The sequence below is a fragment of the Strongylocentrotus purpuratus genome, unplaced genomic scaffold (genome assembly GCF_000002235.5).
Source record: "Strongylocentrotus purpuratus isolate Spur 01 unplaced genomic scaffold, Spur_5.0 spur5_scaffold_11, whole genome shotgun sequence".
NCBI classification, from domain to species: domain Eukaryota; kingdom Metazoa; phylum Echinodermata; class Echinoidea; order Camarodonta; family Strongylocentrotidae; genus Strongylocentrotus; species Strongylocentrotus purpuratus.
In genome coordinates this window covers 730,919-750,216 of record NW_022145596.1, presented here as the reverse complement: position 1 = coordinate 750,216, position 19,298 = coordinate 730,919, and the positions used below count along the sequence as shown (strand labels likewise).

At 37.2% G+C, this 19,298-nt stretch overlaps 1 protein-coding gene across 1 annotated transcript; it reads right to left on the bottom strand.

Moving 5' to 3' along the window:
• Nucleotides 1–553: 553 nt before the first annotated feature.
• On the bottom strand, nucleotides 554–16,876 carry LOC100888272 (F-box/LRR-repeat protein 21). Its single transcript, XM_011669895.2, has 6 exons — nucleotides 16,537–16,876; nucleotides 12,734–12,949; nucleotides 10,007–10,236; nucleotides 7,759–8,033; nucleotides 6,587–6,866; nucleotides 554–4,171 (listed from the first exon to the last, which is right to left on the bottom strand). Exons 3-6 carry the CDS (start codon nucleotides 10,197–10,199, stop codon nucleotides 3,516–3,518), a joined length of 1,404 nt encoding a protein of 467 aa, XP_011668197.1. The 5' UTR covers nucleotides 10,200–10,236; nucleotides 12,734–12,949; nucleotides 16,537–16,876; the 3' UTR covers nucleotides 554–3,515.
• Between the last annotated feature and the right edge of the window lie 2,422 nt (nucleotides 16,877–19,298).

Genomic DNA, 19,298 nt, shown 5'->3' with positions numbered 1-19,298 from the left:
ACATGTGTGTATATTTGATTGTAACATTTGTTTTACACATCTCTGGATTTTCATATCTAGAATAAATGTTTTTAGCTACTCTGTAATAAATAAATAAAGTCTGTAATAATTGGACATCCTTACCATCATTTCCATTTAGCCTGTATGATCTTCACCAAAACAATGGCAGTATAATATTGATCCACACACAATTAAATATAAAGTTGAGTTCTGGTTATGTGATTGCATTAATTGTGAAAGAAAAGTTGTTAAATGGATCAGAATGATCATGTAACATACAAGTATTGGTGTGTACTGCAAGGTTAGGGAATCATCAAAATTATTATAAATTTGGCCCAGTCTTAGTAAAGTTACGAGCACTGTACACAAAAAGATGGGACTACACAAATAGTGTCAGGGCTACTTATACCTTGATTTTCTCATCTTTCTTTGCTCATTACTCAGTCAGTATACATTTTCTACCAAAATTGTTTGGCAAATGACATCTATTTGTAATCTTGAAGATTCAGTGTAAGTTTCGTTTGATTCTGTGAGAATTCATTTTCCTTTTTTACCAGAACTTAAGTTCATCTTTAAACTAATTAAATATTCAAGTGTCATATGTAAAATGGTTAGATTTATCTAAATGAGGAGAATGCTCGAGACAAGAAGAAGTGGAGAGAGGAAGTGTCATGATGTACCCTTTCCAGCTCATCTTATGTATGTTATTACCAAAGAAGAAAAAAAGCCAGTCAGTCATTTAACAGTGTCTAACAGTGCCGTCTAGCAAGTAAACGGGTTTCCCTGCATAATTTGAATATTAGGACACTGCTAACGTTTAAATTTTACAGATAGGACATATATAACATGACATATTCATAATTCCTGCAAAGTTCTACAGAATTTGATGTTGGCTGCAAAAGGGACATAGTATCTGTAAAGTGTGAAACCTTATGAAATCTTTTTTCTTAATTAAATCCCATTTTGCCCACATGTTTGATAAGTAACCTTCTGATTCCTATTGTTCATAATTTACACGATATCAACTGGATATTATTTTCAGCAAACCTTGCTTGAACTCATACTTAACTACATGTAGCTAACATATCCAATACCACACATGACTGACAGAAATTGATTAACAGAAACAGAAATTGATTAACAGAAACTGATGTTTTCTCTTTTTTTTCTTCTAATATGTTGCCAGCAATAATGCATCTATAGGGCCTGGAAATCTTACAACCTTTACAAATCCCTGAAAATTTTACAAATCTTTGGACCTTTTACACAGAGATATTATACATACAATTATGCCTGTGTTTTTGTTTTCTTATTGCACAAAAAGGCTCATGCATGTAACACCGACCATACACATTCAAGGTTTCATGATAACCACCATACTGCAAAACTAAATTGACGAGGCATGCACACTACAGGTCTCTGTCCATTACTCATGGAGACATTGAGTACCTAAATTATGACGTCAATGATAGACACGTATATCTTACATGTACATGTATGTCATCAGTGACTGATGATACTGATTACTGAACGTAGTCATCTGAATATCATGTGAAAGGAAAAGCAGGAGTGTGATAGCATTGGAGGGGAAGTCCACCCTGATATTAAGTTGTTTTTTATAGAAACAGAAAAATTAGTGAAACAAGTCAGCAAAAGTTTGAGCAAAAAACAATTAAAAATAAGAAAGTTCAAACACATATCAGCAACTCTGTGACGTATCTTGCAAGGTCCCCTCCCGTTTGCCCTGTACTGAATAAATTCAAAAATTAATATTTTCCCTTTAGAAAATTTTCAAACATACATTCACCCTAGATATAATTATCACAAATATGTTTTTATACAACACATGTATGAAACAATAACTAAGAAAACGATAGTTTATGAAAACTTTGTTACACTGATGACAACTTTTAAAAATTCATAACTTTCCTACTTTTTTCGGATATTGCTCGAAGCCTCCAACTTTCACTAATTTGTTTCTCTCTTTTTTTCTGCTTTTATTAAAGGGGAATTAACCTCTCGACTATGAAGTACTATAATGTCATAGAGTAAAACAACGTTTCGTTTGATATAAAAAGCATTACTGTACGCCAAATAATATCATCTTGCAAGTACAGTAAAGAGACCCTACTTCGCCATATTAACGACGTGACGTATCGTAAGGAGAACTGATGGTTGGCGCGTTATACGCAATACACATCTAACATGGTGTACTGCCAAGTATTTGGTTGGAATTATTGTTCCTCAAAAACCGAGGGGAAATTGTTTAGGTGGAGAAATTTCTGGACAAAATGTACAAGTATGACAGGAAAAAGAATGTGATTTGTAGTGATCATTTTTTAAGTTTATAGCTTGGAAACGTACGTACGCAATAGCGGTCGAATCCATGCGATACGTCACAGAACGGGCCGTGCGAAACAATGGCAACGTTCTGAAAACTCTCAGAGCCGCGAACAATTAAACAATGCCTTTAACGAACACATATCTTTTAAAAGCAAATTTCAGACATAATTTGTTAGCTTCTGTTAACCCCCAAGACCTTTTAAGTCTACACTAACCTGACAGCCTTTAGGACAATCAGAAAGAAAAGAGGGGAAAGTAAGCATAACTCATGAGAGTAAACACAATTAGCCTCCATCGCAGTCCATCGTACTACCCATTCTTTCCTGATCCATTTTGATATTAAAACTTATTTCATAGAGTATGCACTATGCAGTCATGGCAAACAACTTACAAGTACAAGCATATGATAGTATTGTTAGAAAACTTTGGACAGCTCTACACATGAATTACATGTACAAATGTCAGGTAAAGAATAAATATTATATGTAGTGTGACGTCATCCCTTGTGATCATAAGAGCAGATTAAGAGATGTTCAATAACAGAATTTATGGAACTTTCCAATAATTGCACAGTCAAAATATATTTATAATAACCATTATCACATATGTATTTCTGTACAGAATGGCATAATTATATGAACATTGATTCATACTAGGATGACATAATTTCATGAATATATACAAAATTTAGTCATGCTAGGACTTGCCTTTTTATATAGCATATAAAATATCAATCTTTTCCCAACTTGTAGCTTTATGTCCCCTCTTGAAATTATACACAAGTATGAGCCCATACAATATGCTGATCAATTTGCTTGGGCAGTGGGGATGATTTATCCCCTCAAATATACACAATTTCAATTCTTTAGAACATCCTTGTACATGTATCTTTGCTTTAGTATAAAACAAGATCATGACAAAAGAATCTCATGTGATACTGAAGATAAAAATCATGACACCTAGATAAGGTCTGATCTATACACTACTTGTTGTCTACTTAAGAATAACCAGTTCATTTACACAACATACCTCTAGTACGTTCTTGAAGTTAATCTTGCCATTCAAGAATGGCAGATCTATGCCACCTACAGGTGAGTCTGCCTGCAATCATATATATTTATGTCATCTCTTATTCCAATTTTACAAGGTGCAGGCAAACTTCTATTTACAGTTTATTCATTCCAGAATGGCATGCACTCTGCACTCCAGGTCCTGCCCAGGTACTGACACACCTCACTTGTCATTGTGTCCAGATCGTATTCATCATCTTCTAAGACCACTTCTTCTCTGACAAAGAACTCTGCCAGCCTCTCACCACAGAGCCTTGCAACCTTGACCAGACATGAACAGGACACCTCACACTCACCTAGACCAAGGGAATGAAGCTCCTTACATTGACTAGCTATGGTCATGATGGGTTCATCAAGAAGGATATTACCGCTGGCACAGATGACCAGCTCCTGGAGCTTAGGGCAGTTCTGTCCCATGCGAATCAGGATGTCTCTGGATACAGACCGTCCAAAGTACACGTGCGTGGCGGGTGTTACGTAGGTGAAAAAGGGTTGGAAGTCTGTGTCATGAAGCACGTAGAAGCGCATTGAGACAATGGTGCTTGGGGAATGCTTGGATAGGGCGTCCCAGCTTTCTTTCTTGATGACATGATGTTGCATTGGTGTGTCATTGTTCTCACAGATCACGTTAACACATAGGTGTTTGAGCTTGACATGTTCCTCTCGGGATAGAGCCAGGAGTAAGCTGTCACTCAGATGTATGTAGTTTATGCTCAGCTCATGCAGCTGTCTACATGTGTCTGCAACATGTAGCATGCCTGAAACATATAGAACATACCAAAATTACCTCAATATCCACACCAACAATACCATAGCATGTTGTCCAAATCAAAAGGATTAAAGCCCCACTGCACTTCTTATAGCTACTTGTGCCCTCTATATGGCAAACAATCCCTAATCATTGACCATTGGTCCCCCATGATTCCCTTTTTCGTATGTTAATTGAGAGCTGATTTGATGAGATAACCACCTATCAGTTACCATGTAGGGAGGTCTAATCTCTCCTGGCCAAACTAGTGCAGTGGGGCTTTAAGGTACAATACTAATACTGTTTATCATAACCTCATATCATAAAATATCAATACAAATGTATTCCTGTCTTCTCATGCTATTAGATCTACATGCTGCTTACACACTGTGACGCACTGGCAGTGCCTTCATAATACAATCGCTAAGGGCTTGACAAGCAGTGTGCCAAAGATTGCTTTCTGACAAACAGCCAACTAACTTGGTATTATGCCTCATCACACCAGGAAGCTGTGATGAATGGAGATACTGTCTCGAAAGAATTTTCCGAGGGAAAAATATTCAAGATTAACCTGGCTTAACAAAAGAAATGTAACCCTCTCCAGCCATCATTTCCATCAACAGCTGTCCATATCAATGCACAGTCCCTCTCTGGCATTCCAAATAATACGAAATGTTACGCAACGCCATCTGCCTCCCTAAGTTCTCTATTCACTCTTTCGCAAAAATATGCAAGCATCGGGCTTTGAAGCCATGCATGGCACGGACAAATTAAGTCATGTTCAGGGAAGATGTATTTAGCTATAACATATAAAATGCAGAATTCACAACATATGACCTATGCAACTTTCTATTAGTCATCAAATGCGTTTTCCGTTCTCGGATAGCTCTACTAAAGACATGGCCATTTCAACCAGCAAAATCGACCAAGGAAATCAAGAGTTAGAGCGAATGAAAGATTTTCATCATCATGATTTTCTAATCTAATTATTGACATTTTTCGAAGATAGCTAGGAAGGTAGTCCAAAGGTTTATCTTCCTAAAGAACTAAATGAAATTGTGTTATATGTTTGCGCATTTATTGATTTAGGGCTAGAAGTTGTCAAGTTATCACCACTATTCACCCAAAGTACGGGCCGGCAAAGCAAAAGCCGCCGTGCTCGCTGGGCTGGGTTGGGTTGTGTGTGGAAAGGGAGGACTTAGTACTACTAGGGAGCTGTACGGTTTCGGAGGGGGATTAAGGGGATTACGGTAGGGGAAACAAATGATGCGCGGTGCCACATATGACTTCAAAGGGGCCTTTTGGACGGGATCTCCATTCATTACAGCTTCCTGGTCACACCTTCACGTATTTGGCTTGCGTATTGCTGCGTATTCATGGCAAGCCTTTAACATTTCTTCCTATTTCTTCAAAAAATGAATTCTTGATATCAAGACTTTCCATTGCTTGACAACAGAAAATTATTTCCTATGACATCAAGAAATTTGAAGTAATGTTGCCATAAGTACGCAGCAATACGCAAGGCAAATAGGCAAAGGTGTGAATGAGGCATTAGGGAGGAAAGGGAGCTAGCAGGATAGAGGAATAATACCCCCCCCCCCCTCCCCTTTAAACCAAATCAAGCATTCCCTCAGTGCACAGGGAGTTTTTGCCCATCAAATACCTTTTTTTTTTTTAATTGTGCCCCCATTATACAGAATCCTTGATTAGCCCCTGACTTCAGAAATTGGATACAAATACCAAAGTTTTTTGCTGTTGTTTAACTTATTTCTAATACTATTCAGTCACGTGGAGGTCAGTCAGTTTTCAAAGGTGAATTCCACACTGATATTATTTTTAAAAAGGTGGTTTTAATAGAAAACAGAAAGCATGACAGGAACATGCCAGTGAAAGTTTGAGTGAAATCCAATTACAAATAGAAAAGCTATGAATTTTTCAGGTTGTCTTCAGTGAAACACAAATTGGCAACACTGACATGTATCTTGGGAGGTCCTCTCTAATTTAATATGTACAGAAAATACTTTAATTTTCTTAGTTATTGATGATGGAATAGAATTGTTTCATACAGGAGTTGTATACAAATATATTTGCAACGATTATATTAAGAGTGCATGTACAGTATGCTGGAAATTTTCTTTGGTGAAAATAGACATTTCTGATTCTTTTTAGGGCAGAGCAAATTGGAGGGGGCCGCGCAAGATACATGTACATCATAGAGTTGCCAATTTGTGTTTGATTGATCACAAATTCAGAAATTTATAACTCTTATTTTCAATCAAATTTTACTCAAACTTTCACTCACTGGTTCCTCACATTTTTCACAGGGTGGACTTACCCTTCAAATAAAAATAAAGTTCACTGGAACGGAAAACATTGAAATGGTCAAATATTCCTAGAAGAAATAAAACGAGGTTGTGATTCTAACCTTTGGAGGAGACAAGTGGACAACTGGCTATCTTCAGCAGCATGAGGGAGTCCTTGTTTGAGACGGCCATGTTCTCAAGCCATGGGTCATCTACAGGTGTTTCATCCAGGGCTAGAGAGGACAGAGTAGGTGAGTTGACCAGTACCACCGTCAATGGAGTTAGAAGCTTGACCGGATTGACCAAGTGAAAGCTAGGTCTAGCAGTTAACATCAATTCTAAGGTCTTGAGAGAACAGTTGACCAGCTGGGACAGGATATCACATGCTGCTTCAGCCGAGGCCTACATAAATAGTGAACAAACAAGAGTTGCTGTGGGGTGTTTCATAAAACTGTTCGTAAAGTTACGCATGACTTTACGAATGACTTAAATATGAAAAGCCAAATGGGATGCTCAATCATTTTTAACTGCATCAACTAAAGTTGAACTGTGCAGATGTAAGTTAACATTCTAATTAAAACAAACATTTATAGTGCAAAGTATATTTTTTGCCATAATTTAACTGAGGTTATTGGACATATAGTCACATTTTGTTACAACATCAGGAAAAACTTTGGGCATCCTATCTGGCACTTCATATTCAATTTGTTTGTAAAGTTATGCGTAACTTTATGAACCATTTAATGAAACATCCCCCCAGAGGAGACGTCAAAGGGAAATAATACAAATATCTACATTTGATTTAGTCTGAAAAACAATTTCTCGGAGGATATATATGTACACTGTACATGTAGTTACTTTTCAGAAGAATTTCTCCAGATTTCTGTTCAGATGGAGAAAGTCATGTCTTGACCGACGCAGACTGTTGGTGAACGAATATCAGTTGGTGCAATTACGAGTAGAAAGTCATGTTTTCAGATTGGGCACTTCCCAGTATTATCCCTCTAAATGATAGACATTCAAGGACAGCATACCCAATGCCATGTTAGACTAAAAGCTTACAAGAATGTTTCACCCTGAAATACATGCAAGTTTCCTTATTTAACTTTGAGATAGTTAATCTCAGAAGTTGGTACAAAAACATGACAAAAATCAGTATAAAAGTGAAATCAAACTGTGCTTTGTAATTTGTAGGTACTTCATTCAAAACTATAAAACATCCATCGAAGTAAGATATGACACTGTATTGATCAACTAAAAATACTAAGAATAATAAGAGTGAATTAGTACTGACCTGGTGGCTATCTACTTTAATGGTGACATATTTGAGGTGCTTGGCATACTGTTGAATGACCTGCTTCACAAGTCTGGGTGGAGTAGACTTGATGTAAGACGTCGACTCTTGAGTAAATTCAAACTCAAATTTGTGCCAGAGTTCAGGCAGCTTGTAGATGTAATGCCAGTGTTTGCAGACGCTCGATGCCCTTGCTCTGTCTAAGAATGACAGGTTCTTGTAGATCTTGATCAGCGCCACGTCTGGGATGTTACTCCAGCTTAATTGATCTGCAACTAGAGTTCAATTGAAACTAGCATTAGCAGCAGTTATGGTACATTTCTGTGAGCAAACAACTACTTTTGTGTGCAAAAAATGGCATCAAGGGCAAGGCGACATAATTTTTATAATTAAATAAAAATCTTTTCTGGTACTCAAAATTCCAAAGATCTCAACATAAAACGTACATACAGATTTACATGAGATTTTTCTCTTTTTTTGTTTTAATTATTTAATGAAAAAAATACAATCTTTTTTGTTACATGTATCTATTTCTTTCATTCAGACTCTCACTGATCCATTTTCCTTACATGTACTTGTGCCTAGACTGTTAAACAGTATTTTGTCATGATTTGTATCCCGTAACTTCTTGCAAATTTCCAATATCTTCTTTTTTCTTCTCACCTGCTATAATTGATTGGTAAAGTAAAAAGATAGTTCTCTGATTCTGTCTCAACTCTCAACTTATGACGGTATTTCAATGAAGATGATACCCACAATGTACTGGTAAACACCATCTTACAAAGAAGAATATCAGTAGGAAGTATGATATAAGAACAAAGGGCAAACCAACCAAGACATGGATTGATAGCATCAAGCAGGAAGCAGAAATGTCTTTTGAGCAGCTAATTAGAACAGCTGAAGACAATATGTAATGTAATAGTAATACACTTTACGCTTTCTATAGCAGTGTTCACACGATGGCAATTTTGGTCGGCGTAAAGGTCGTGTTTAGAGCTAGTTGGCGTACATGTAAGTATGGTAAGGTCGGCGTAGTGACCGTCTGAATGATAGTTGTGTTGGATATGCTGACCTTTATGCCGACTGATTTACTCCTGGATTTTTCCAGGAGTAACGCGCTAACAGGACTAGAGGGTAGCGTAAGATGACAGGGTGAATGCTCGCATTTGACACTCAGAGCATCGTTGTATTACCTAACATTCAAAACTTCCCGGGTGAAACCTACAGGCCCGAATTCACAAAGAAGGTTTGTAGACAAACCTAGGTTTATGTGTGTCATATGACGCACAAAGACTTCCATTGTGAATTTGGGCCACAGTGTTTACGACATGCAAGTTTTTTATGCCTTTAAAGTGATTTTCATGGTTTAGGAATACATTTTTTTAGTTTACAATCAAAAATGAAAATTAGATTTTGCACGGTTTAGATGCGGAAACTGGGTAGAGGTCGACTAGGGAGGGCGCCACCACTTCCTGAACTTACGCTGAGTAAGACTGGGTCGGTGGAAGGTCATGTTAAGAGCGAATGGACAACTAATGGTGTAAGTCAAATATTGATTGGATATTTATTGCTGCACGGAAAAAATTCCCCCGACTAGAAAGCCACGTCTGAACATGGCTTATACATGTATCTTAGTGAATATGTGTAGGACCTTTGTGGCACACAGTTGCAATTCATTTACATGTTTTAAAAAAAAGACACTGTGGTTTAACTCTTCATATCTGAACAAGCCTTTAATGTGCAATGTAATAGCTGATCTGTGTGTTCTTTCCAGGAAATGTGTACCATGTTCATGTCCTTCTGTTTTAATTTTAGGGAGTTAACTCTGAACAAGGCTTAAAGGTATAGACCAGTTCTGGTCATGAGATTGCATTGTGAAAGAAACGTTGTGGAATCGATCAGAAAAGGTTGATCATCTAGCATATAAGTATTGGTGTGTACCGCAAGGTTCGGGAATCATCTAAATGATAAGAAATTTGGCCCAGTCTTTGTAAAGTTACAAGCACTGTACACAGAATGGAACTACGCGATATCTATCCAGTCCGGATACTGGAAGATATAATAATTTACCAATATATCAATTAGTAGGCGGTTTCCCGGCAAAATTTGTATCATCACGTATTAGTCAAAACATATTCTTTCACATAATTGGTAATAAGAGCTTCCATTTCATTTTTTGAGAGAAGGACATTTCCAAAACTGGTCTATACCTTTAATGTAGATTTGTAAGTTACATGCTATATCTTACAATAGTTTGCTGAAGTTGAACCAAGGTTCTTGTAGAGGATATCTCTGATACACGGCTTCTTATCAGTGGTAGTCACCCTGGAGAATGGTGTAAAGATGGCCTTCTTACTGCTGAGAGGCAAGGCACTAACGATGCAGCTCATCGGGTCCTTAGCAGTAGTTACAGCTTTAATTAAATGGCTGCTGTAAGCCATGCCTGTATCTCGGAAATCAACACACTCCTATCAACTCCTAAAATATAATGGGAAGAGACAAAGAGAAATGGTAATGATATATCAGTTGAATAGGCCATTTTCGTAATGTAACCAAATTTAATGCATAAGTGTTTGTGAAGTGCCTCGATACAAATTATTTCATTCACCTGTTAGGAATAATAGTATTTCAATAGTCAGAATGCAACTGCATATATTAAGTGTTGCTAGGTAGGCCAAGCCATCATGTTTGTCCAACCTGGCAACAACTTATGTATGCAGTTCGGATTCTATCTATTGAAATACTATTATTCTTATCAGGTGAATGAAATAATTTGTATTGAGGCACTACACAAAGACTTATGCATTAAATTTGGTTACATTGCGAAAATGGCCTATTCCATGTATTTTTATGTCACATAATAATAATAAACTGTATGCAATACCAGGTGTAGAAAACTCAAAACTGTAGATTTATTGACGATTCCTTTACAGCAAAAGAGAATGTGGAAGCTTGGGAGAAAAGAGATTTGAGAAAGATCAACATTCCGAGGGAAGAAGAAATATGAGAGACTGAGAGAGAGAGAGAGAGAGAGAGAGAGAGAAAGAGAGAGAGAAAGAGAAAGAGAGAGAGAGAGAGAGAGAGAGAGAGAGAGAGAGGGTGACAGAGAAAGAGAGGAAAGATGGACAGTAAACTGATAATTAAGATGGGATATCCGTCTATTCCATTAAAATCCTCTCTGCTACATGTATGTATTTCTGTCATGTGACTGGTAAACATCAACTGTCACATGACCATCAACTATCACATGACCATAGACTGGTCTCGGATAGCTGCAGTCTGCCTGGTGATTAAGGCTTGTTCAATACAAATATATGGGCTGGGACAGAGTACAATGTACATGTACATGTGTATAAAATGTATGCAGATTATGATTTTAAAGATTATGCCTACAATCCCTACATGTACATGTACAATAGCGAATGGCACTAACAAACAAGCATTTACTAACATATTCAAATTTATGGATGTTTTCTTCCAGGGGAACTACTGACGAGTTATTCCATTAACCTGTTAGTAATGATGAACTACAATACTTGGAATCCGTTCTGCATACATTACTTACGTTGCTATGTCGGGCAAGCCTTGGGCAAGCTTTCAGGTTGTCAAGAACAACCTCTATTTAACAAGTGTATGCATAAAATTTGAATATAGAAATTAGCAAACAGGTCTATTGAAGCAAAGCACAAAACAAACATCAGGAAATAGTGTTATTGAATTAGCATCAAGTAAATGTACATATATGTAGAAAAGAATACTGTTTCAATAATAGATCATCAAGATTTAATCAGTGCACCTTCCACAACGCCTACGGATAATCGGATATCCCTCAATCATATACTCTAAAGAGATTGGTTTCTACTGATTCTCCATCAGGTATATTACATATGAACATGTACATTACAGGTTTGTTGGAGCTGAACTATAATTACCATAATATCAGGGCCAGTGGCATCTACATTGTACAATCCCGAAAAAAGATTACAAAATGAGATTAATAGAAGCTTCTTGTGCATGCATGTTACCTTGTGAACAAGTCGAATTCCCCTTTTTTCGGTATAATCTAAGCTTTTCCTGGCTACAATACCACCACCAGTACACATCTTTAAACAAGCACACAGAATAATGTTTTGAAGTACATGTACACATACGTATATAGTGTATATCAACATGTCCATTCAAGTGACATACCGGTACATACATGTAACTGACCATGGTCAGACCGAGGATCTCCTTGGTCAGACAAGGGAACAGTGCTTTCTTAGGTCAGACTTGATTTGACTTCCCGGCTCAAGAAGAAATGATTGAAACTGAAGGACAGTCTGCTTTACTTCAAGAGATATACAGTACATGTATAACAGCATGCATCGTTTGCTCTTTGAGGAATTGGGATGCAAAGATAGCATCAAGTGGGACTTGCAGAAAATGTGTTTCATGCACATGTACATGTACACTGTATGTGTCCTAATCTATATCTACAAATTGACTTTACATGTACAGTATATCACAGGGAACATCAATTCTATTTAAAGTTAAACACCTTCTTCATGCGATCAAATGACCTAGGCTTGGCGTTAGCTTTTCACCATTTTCACCATCTTCTTAATCATCATCACCACCATAACACTAATAAAGATGATGAAGATGAAGATGAAGATGAAGGTAGATGATGGCAAATTGACAACCAGGACCAACAACAACATACATTCTAATGGTAATGATAATAATGATATTAATAATGATAATAATAAAAATAATACTAGCAATGATAATAATAATTAAAGTAAATATCAATATCCTAATTATATACATTGATGCTCAAATTTGGTTTGAGAATTTATCTGTCCTCCAGCCTAGATTTAAATTTGATGTGCCAAATCTTACATTTATCACAATAATAAAGGAATAACACAAACTGGCAGACAACATGCCCTTCAGCACTACTTGTCATTTACAATGGAAGAATATGGCCTACCTGTTTCCTGTTGTGCAGCACTCAGTTGTAAATCTTTGTTGTAAATCCCTCTTTAACTTCTACTCAATCTTGAGATGACAATCAGAGTAAGATGCAGCTAATCTACCGATGAAGTTGTGATACTGATAGACTTTACCAGAAGAGTCTTTTGATACATGTACATCAGCCCATGGTGTTCAGAAAACAAGATACATGTAGGAGCCAAATACATGTAGGCTGAAAGAAGGAAACAAATGATACAAGGCTTTAATAGATAAATGCAATTGTCCAAACATGCTGTTGCTGTGCAGTAGTTGTTCAAATCACACAGCACAAGTTAACTCAATCAAGTTGAAATGACACTGAAGTTTACTTGACTTAAAATTATAACAATCCAAAAAGATTAATAGAAATCCAGCTCTACAATAAGCTGAATTTGTTCTTGAAAGTGTCAGAAAAAGACAGTTTGGTGAAAGTTTGAACAGAATTTGACAAATGAAAAGGATACAATCTTTTTTTGTTACATGTATCCATTTTTTTCATTCAAACTCTCACTGATCCATTTTCCTTACATACGGTATATTTGTGCCTAGACTGTTAAAAAGTATTTTGTTATGATTTGTATTCCATAAATTTTTGTAAATTTTCAATATCTTCTTTTTTCTTCTAACCTGCTACAAGTAAAACTGATTGGTAAAGAAAAAAGATATTTCTTTGATTCTGTCTCAACCCTCAACTTATGACCGTATTTCAATGAATACATACAATACAGTACATGTAATAAATGCATCATCAACAATTGGATGAAGAAAAAGTTTTATAAAATGGCTCTAGTATTTTAAGCATCGTGATTGGTCAATACGCGTCACATGACATGTACAAATTTTTGATGCAAGCACGATTTTGCAGAAAAAGCGCAAAAAAAGTTATAATACACGTGACCATGGAGATCCAGTGCGCGCGCGTACATGTAGTACGCGCTCCCTCGAGTGCATTGCAATTATTGTAGGCTACGCGTAGCTAATATTGTACGCTCCACCATGATCCCCAGCGCAACGTACGCGTAGCTTAGCTCTTGCTAGCTAGCTAGAGCGGGGTATTATTAAAAAGCAAATTTTTATTTTACTTTTGCCTTGGATTTAGGCCTGTTTTGACTTTTGGATTTTATAATGAAGCCAGGAATTTCAGCTGTCTGATGTAGACTCGTCTCTAGACCCACTGTATGGATTTTATTTTTAATCAAGACAATGAATCCCATTGACTTTTTGGTAAGCCTGCAAGGTCTTAGTCTAGAACCAACATAACTCTAGATCTAGATCGAACTCTCGTAGACTCTAACTTAAGATCTAAAGTTTCGTTTGTTGCTATTTGTGTAGCTATTTTATAAAACAAATAACGCACTTGACCCTGTTGTGCGAAACGTAAATGCAGTGTACGCTCGGTTTCTTCAGATGGTGGGCACTGTAAACTCGCCGCAAGCGGCTCGTTCACAGAGCGGCACCAATCTAAAGAAACCTCGCGTGTACTGCATTCACTGCTATTGCAATTAGTAACTTCCCGGATATCTCCAATTTTGTTTAACCGCCAGTCAAAACCGGACGGTTAATTTATTTATTTATTTTTTTTAAAATTTTTTTTATTTGTATTTTAGTTGGAAAATCAAAAGAAATCACATTAATAACAAATAATGCAGGACTGACATACATGTATGATGACTATAATGTCGCCAAAACTATGTTAAGATTATGCTCATTTTGATCATCATTTTTTATCCTCATTTTAGCTCCCACTTCCTTTTCAACCCTCGACTAAAATTATAAACTTAAAAAGATTAACTAACTACCGGTAGGTGTTTTGGAAAAGAGAATTAGTCAAATTAGTTTGGACTGTTTAGCTTTAGGAGTGAAAAGACAAAAGGAAAACATGTCCTCTAAAATTATGACAACTCACAAAAAGAAAATCTGATTTATTGGAAAAATTAGGAACCTCTCATATCCAAAGCGACATTTCTGCACAATAAAAAAGAGTGTCTATTAAAATAGAAAGGGAAATGATGTATGGGCAAATTCCTTATTGAACAAATTTATCAGTTTTAAGTCTGGTAGTAATGTGGATATACTAATTGACAGAATTTTAATCTTGGGGGGGGGGGGGGGGGGCTAAGTTACTTTAAGTTGCATCGGATATGAATCTGTTAAAGTGATATTTTAGTCCAAAAGTTTGGCCGGAATATGATGACTGTGATCCGTGTTTATTTACCAATGCTACTCTTCTCCCACTTGATCCTGTCCTGCCACTTACTACATATAGAAGTCTGTTGGCTATTGATTACTTTACTCTTTGTTCATAAAATGCACCTATTGCGATCGACTGCTATCAGTTCATTGCCTTGATGTTTCCTCTGTGCTCCCATGGGATCGCTGATCTCCGAAATAGCGGAGGAAGAACAAGAAGAAGTTGTTGTTGTTGTTTTTTGTTGTAATGGCAATCAGTGGCTGGTGGCTGGATCCAGCAATAAAGAGAGGAGTTCACCCTATGTATGGTGGTGTGACCAAAGTTCGCGAGTGACCTAAGTTCGCTATCTCAAAAAATAAGTAAGATTACGAAAATCTGATATCACCAATGGAAAGAGGAACATAAAATTACCCAGAAGTGTAATTTTCTTTAGAATTGGGTACGAAATTGTGAAAATATTGACAAAAGATCAGCAAATTGTGCAATATTTTGCGTCCGTTCCGAAAAATGATCAACTTGCCGATAAGGGTCTGAAAATCTTCAATTTGAGAGCAGATTTCCTCAAAAATGTAAGTAAACAGTGGTACTAACTGATTGTATGATATCTTGCCTTGCAAATTATGATATTACCTTATTTTTGATGATCACACTTTTTGATAAATCAACTGTAAACCCTCGTGCGTGAAGTTAGGTCTCGTTGTTTTTATGACTTTTTTAGATGTAGCGCGCACGAACGATCAGACATCGAATTTTTAGATCGCGATATCTCCGAAATCCTTCGACGATAAAATTTTCTAGTTGAACTAATCTGTAATTAAAAAACTTCGCCGTCCCTTTGGTTATAATTGAAATCAATAAATTTGTGTAGAATATGAGAAATCGTAGTTCGAATATCACATTTTGTAATATGTTCTAAAATGTCCGCGAACTTTGGTCACCCCTTCATACCTAAATAAGAGGCTAACGAACGAAAGAGACAGAAGTTTTCGGTCTAGGTAAATATGTATTAATAAATAAAGGCTTAATTAAATGCTCAAATTACCAATCACAAAGACAAAAGAAAATAAAATCTCCTCATTTCATTAGATCATCAGGGAGACTGACGTTGTGTATGCCGGCTGTCAACCCTCCCACATTTGGAGGGAGTCTCACGCCACCATGCTCATGCTCCCATGTACAGCCCAAAAAGCTCGTAGCGGATCGAGTCTCCCGCCACCACGCCGTCCTCCCGCCAACGATGTAGAATCTCCCGGTTTATGAAAAAAAAAACCCTGCCCCCCCCCCCCCCCTGCTTGTTCGCTGGCTGATTCGGCACAAAATATCTCACGAATTGGGGAGAAACCCCCCCCCCCCCCCCCCCCGGCTTATTTGCTGGCTGGCTGAGAGTCTATTACTCTTTCTCCCTACCTCCAAGCAGTTAGTAATAACTTTTAGTCTTTGTTCATAAAATGCACCTATCGCTATCGACTGCTATCAGTCCATTGCCTTGATGTTTACTTTTGTGCTCCTGTATAGTCTTTGTCTTGCGGCCCATGGGATCGCTGATCTCCGAAATAGCGGAGGAAGAACAACAAGAAGAAGGTACTAACCTCGTCACATACGCTGCACTTCTCCGGCTATCTTCGTGTGAGCCGCTGCAGTAGTATCTCGGCAGCTGCTCGATGCTCGATGCCGATGGACTAACTAACCCAACGATTTTTGCTCCAACTGTCCAAGGTGCAATTGTGCCTTTGTGGTTGTGTTTCCTATAATTTCTCCGCCATTTCTCCTACACTTTGAACTGTTTCCTCATACTCATAGTAGCCAATTAGTCACTTCATTCGAAGAAGAGACGTTTACACTGCTCAGTTCTTATCTTGCAGTCTCTCTCGAACTCGGCCGAACAAACCGACATTAGGCATTAAACCGATGACCTTGTGTTGTGTATACCGGCCCGCGCGTTTCCGTTTTACACCCTGCCCTAGGCTTTTCTCCAATAAAATTTTACAAACCGACTGGTATTCGGAGTCTAGTCGTCCACATCTTGCCTCGGCGCTCTGCACACCACCAGAACTCTGAAAACGTCACGTAGCGCTAGCTAACTCTCTATACTAGTTGATCTTCCTAGTCGTATCATTTATTTTTATCCATTAATACGCAATACTCTAAGAGCGTGAGGATGCGTGATCAGCTCGCAAAATTTAGCCCAGCGATAACAAAACAATAATATATCGGGAAAACCGTCTTGAACAAGAAGACCCTCGCATCCCCAATTGAAATTGTACATAAGCTTTGGCTTCGCTATTCTTGACGTCGATATAAACAAACTTAGACTTCGGATACAGCATGTTTCGTGTAATTTCTTGCCGAAAAGCCTAGGGCAGGGTGTAAAACGGAAACGCGCTACCGGCCCATAAATAGCCCATGTTCCATGATCTAGCCAAACCTCCGCAAGTTTTTACAGATGATCACTCTAGTCTATATGAAAAATAATTTACATCAGTTAGATTTAAACTGTCTTTTTAAAGTATATCTCTAAAATTGGAGCCTAAAATGTCTAAGTCCATACCTAGAACCAAGTTGAAAGATTTTTTTAATAATGAGGGTAAACTAGTTTTGCCTGAAAATCAGACTTTGAATTGGGAGCTAAACATGTAACAACAAACAAACTGTAGTAGAGCACTCGTGCGCGTGCGTGCACGAACATCTCGTGAACGGCGACGTAATTTGTACCCAAAACAAATGCACGACGCGCGTGACTGCTTTCATTTTTGTCGAGGGCGTCCTCGCTGTGAAGGTGTTGGCAGATGTGATTACTTTAGAGCTGGAGTGACATATATGTCACATATGGCTATCATAGTGCCATGAATCAGAGCAGTTCATGCTTCTTTTTGCCTGGAGAGCATCAAATGTCATGGGCAAACAAAACTATAGTAACGCCATTTGAAGCCACTGGGCATTTGATTATGATTTGATTTGTTTATTTCTGCCGATTCTTCCAATAACTGAAAGGGCCTGTACGAAGAACATTTTTTTTTCCTTTCTATTCCATCATTTAATTGAATAATATATAGATCAAAATACATAATTATATTGATTTTAAAGAAAAACACATGAATTACTAGTATATTTGTATCACAAACTTATACTTAAAAAAAACACCATCAAATTTTTTTCCAGAGTGATATACTTTTCAACATTTGCCCTCCACAATCATGATTTCCTTTAAATAAATGTCGAATAGGCCTATGTTTGTAAAATTATATTTTCTCTTTTGCGTATATAAAACAAAGAAGCTAACTTAATAAATAGATTTTTGAAAACTAGCTACATATGGGCTATTTTGAATATATATAAAATCACATTGCTTGCTTACAATTATATCACTGTAATCAATTTTTTTTTCATTATCAAACAATACTTCTGTTTTGCTGAAAAATATTAAGATTTTGTCCCATAATATTTTTGAGTAATCACAATCATAAAATAAATGATAATAATTTTCTGTGCATTTGCACTTCAAACAATTTTTTGATACGATATAGATATTCTTCACATGCTAATAACTTATAGAGTACTTTGAAATTAAATTGTTTTAATCGTAAAATGCATATCTTAAAGGACGTTTTTTATTGGGAACAATATTCGTCTGATCGCTGTTGTCATATGTTATTCTGAATTCCGGAGCTGTTATCTTATTGGATCATCCTAGAAAAGTTGGGGAAATTGGGGAAAGAAAGGAAAGAGAAAAGAATAAAGAAGGAGAAAAAAGAAAAAGAGGGAGGAAAGTAAAGAGAGGGAACTGAGAAAGAAAAGAAAGAAAAGGAGAAAAGGAAAAAAGAAGAAGAAAAAAAGAAGAAGAAAAAAAGAGAAAAAGGAAACAAAAGAAACGGGGGATGAAAGAGAGGAGAGGGGGAGGTAAGAGCCTGAGAGAGGAGGGGTGGGAGTAAAATAGAGAGGGGGTTGTTGGGTGGAGTCGTCTCGTCGAGGGAGGAAGAAAGATACGCATAATGTTGATGTGTCGGTTTCCTTGCTCACTCCTCGTGTACAATGCAGAAGTTTGAAGTCGGTGAGATGTATAATGTCGGTGACTTTTGCGCGCTAGCTATGACGACTTCGAGAGACACAACTCTTGTATCTTTTCTTAGTTTCACCTTCCTATAATTATAATATCAGCAAAAGAAATCAGAGGTGGGTAGTGAGCACTAATTTATTTTGCTCAATGGCATGGGGGTGGGGGTTTGGAGCACCTTTTTTTTAAGGATTCAACACCCCCCCCCCCCCCCCCGAACCGAGTTTGTACGGGGGTGTAGGTACGATGCCGACTAAGTTGACGAAATAAATCGTATATTTATGACACGAAACTTTTTAA

Bases quoted from the DNA above. Each gene is read 5' to 3' on its own strand.
- LOC100888272 (XM_011669895.2), bottom strand. From the start codon at position 10,199: ATGGCTTACAGCAGCCATTTAATTAAAGCTGTAACTACTGCTAAGGAC. The intron at 8,034-10,006 runs GTAAGATATAGC...ATTGAACTCTAG, and splicing joins TTCAACTTCAGCAAACTATT to TTGCAGATCAATTAAGCTGG. The intron at 6,867-7,758 runs GTCAGTACTAAT...CTATTTATGTAG, and splicing joins TTAAAGTAGATAGCCACCAG to GCCTCGGCTGAAGCAGCATG.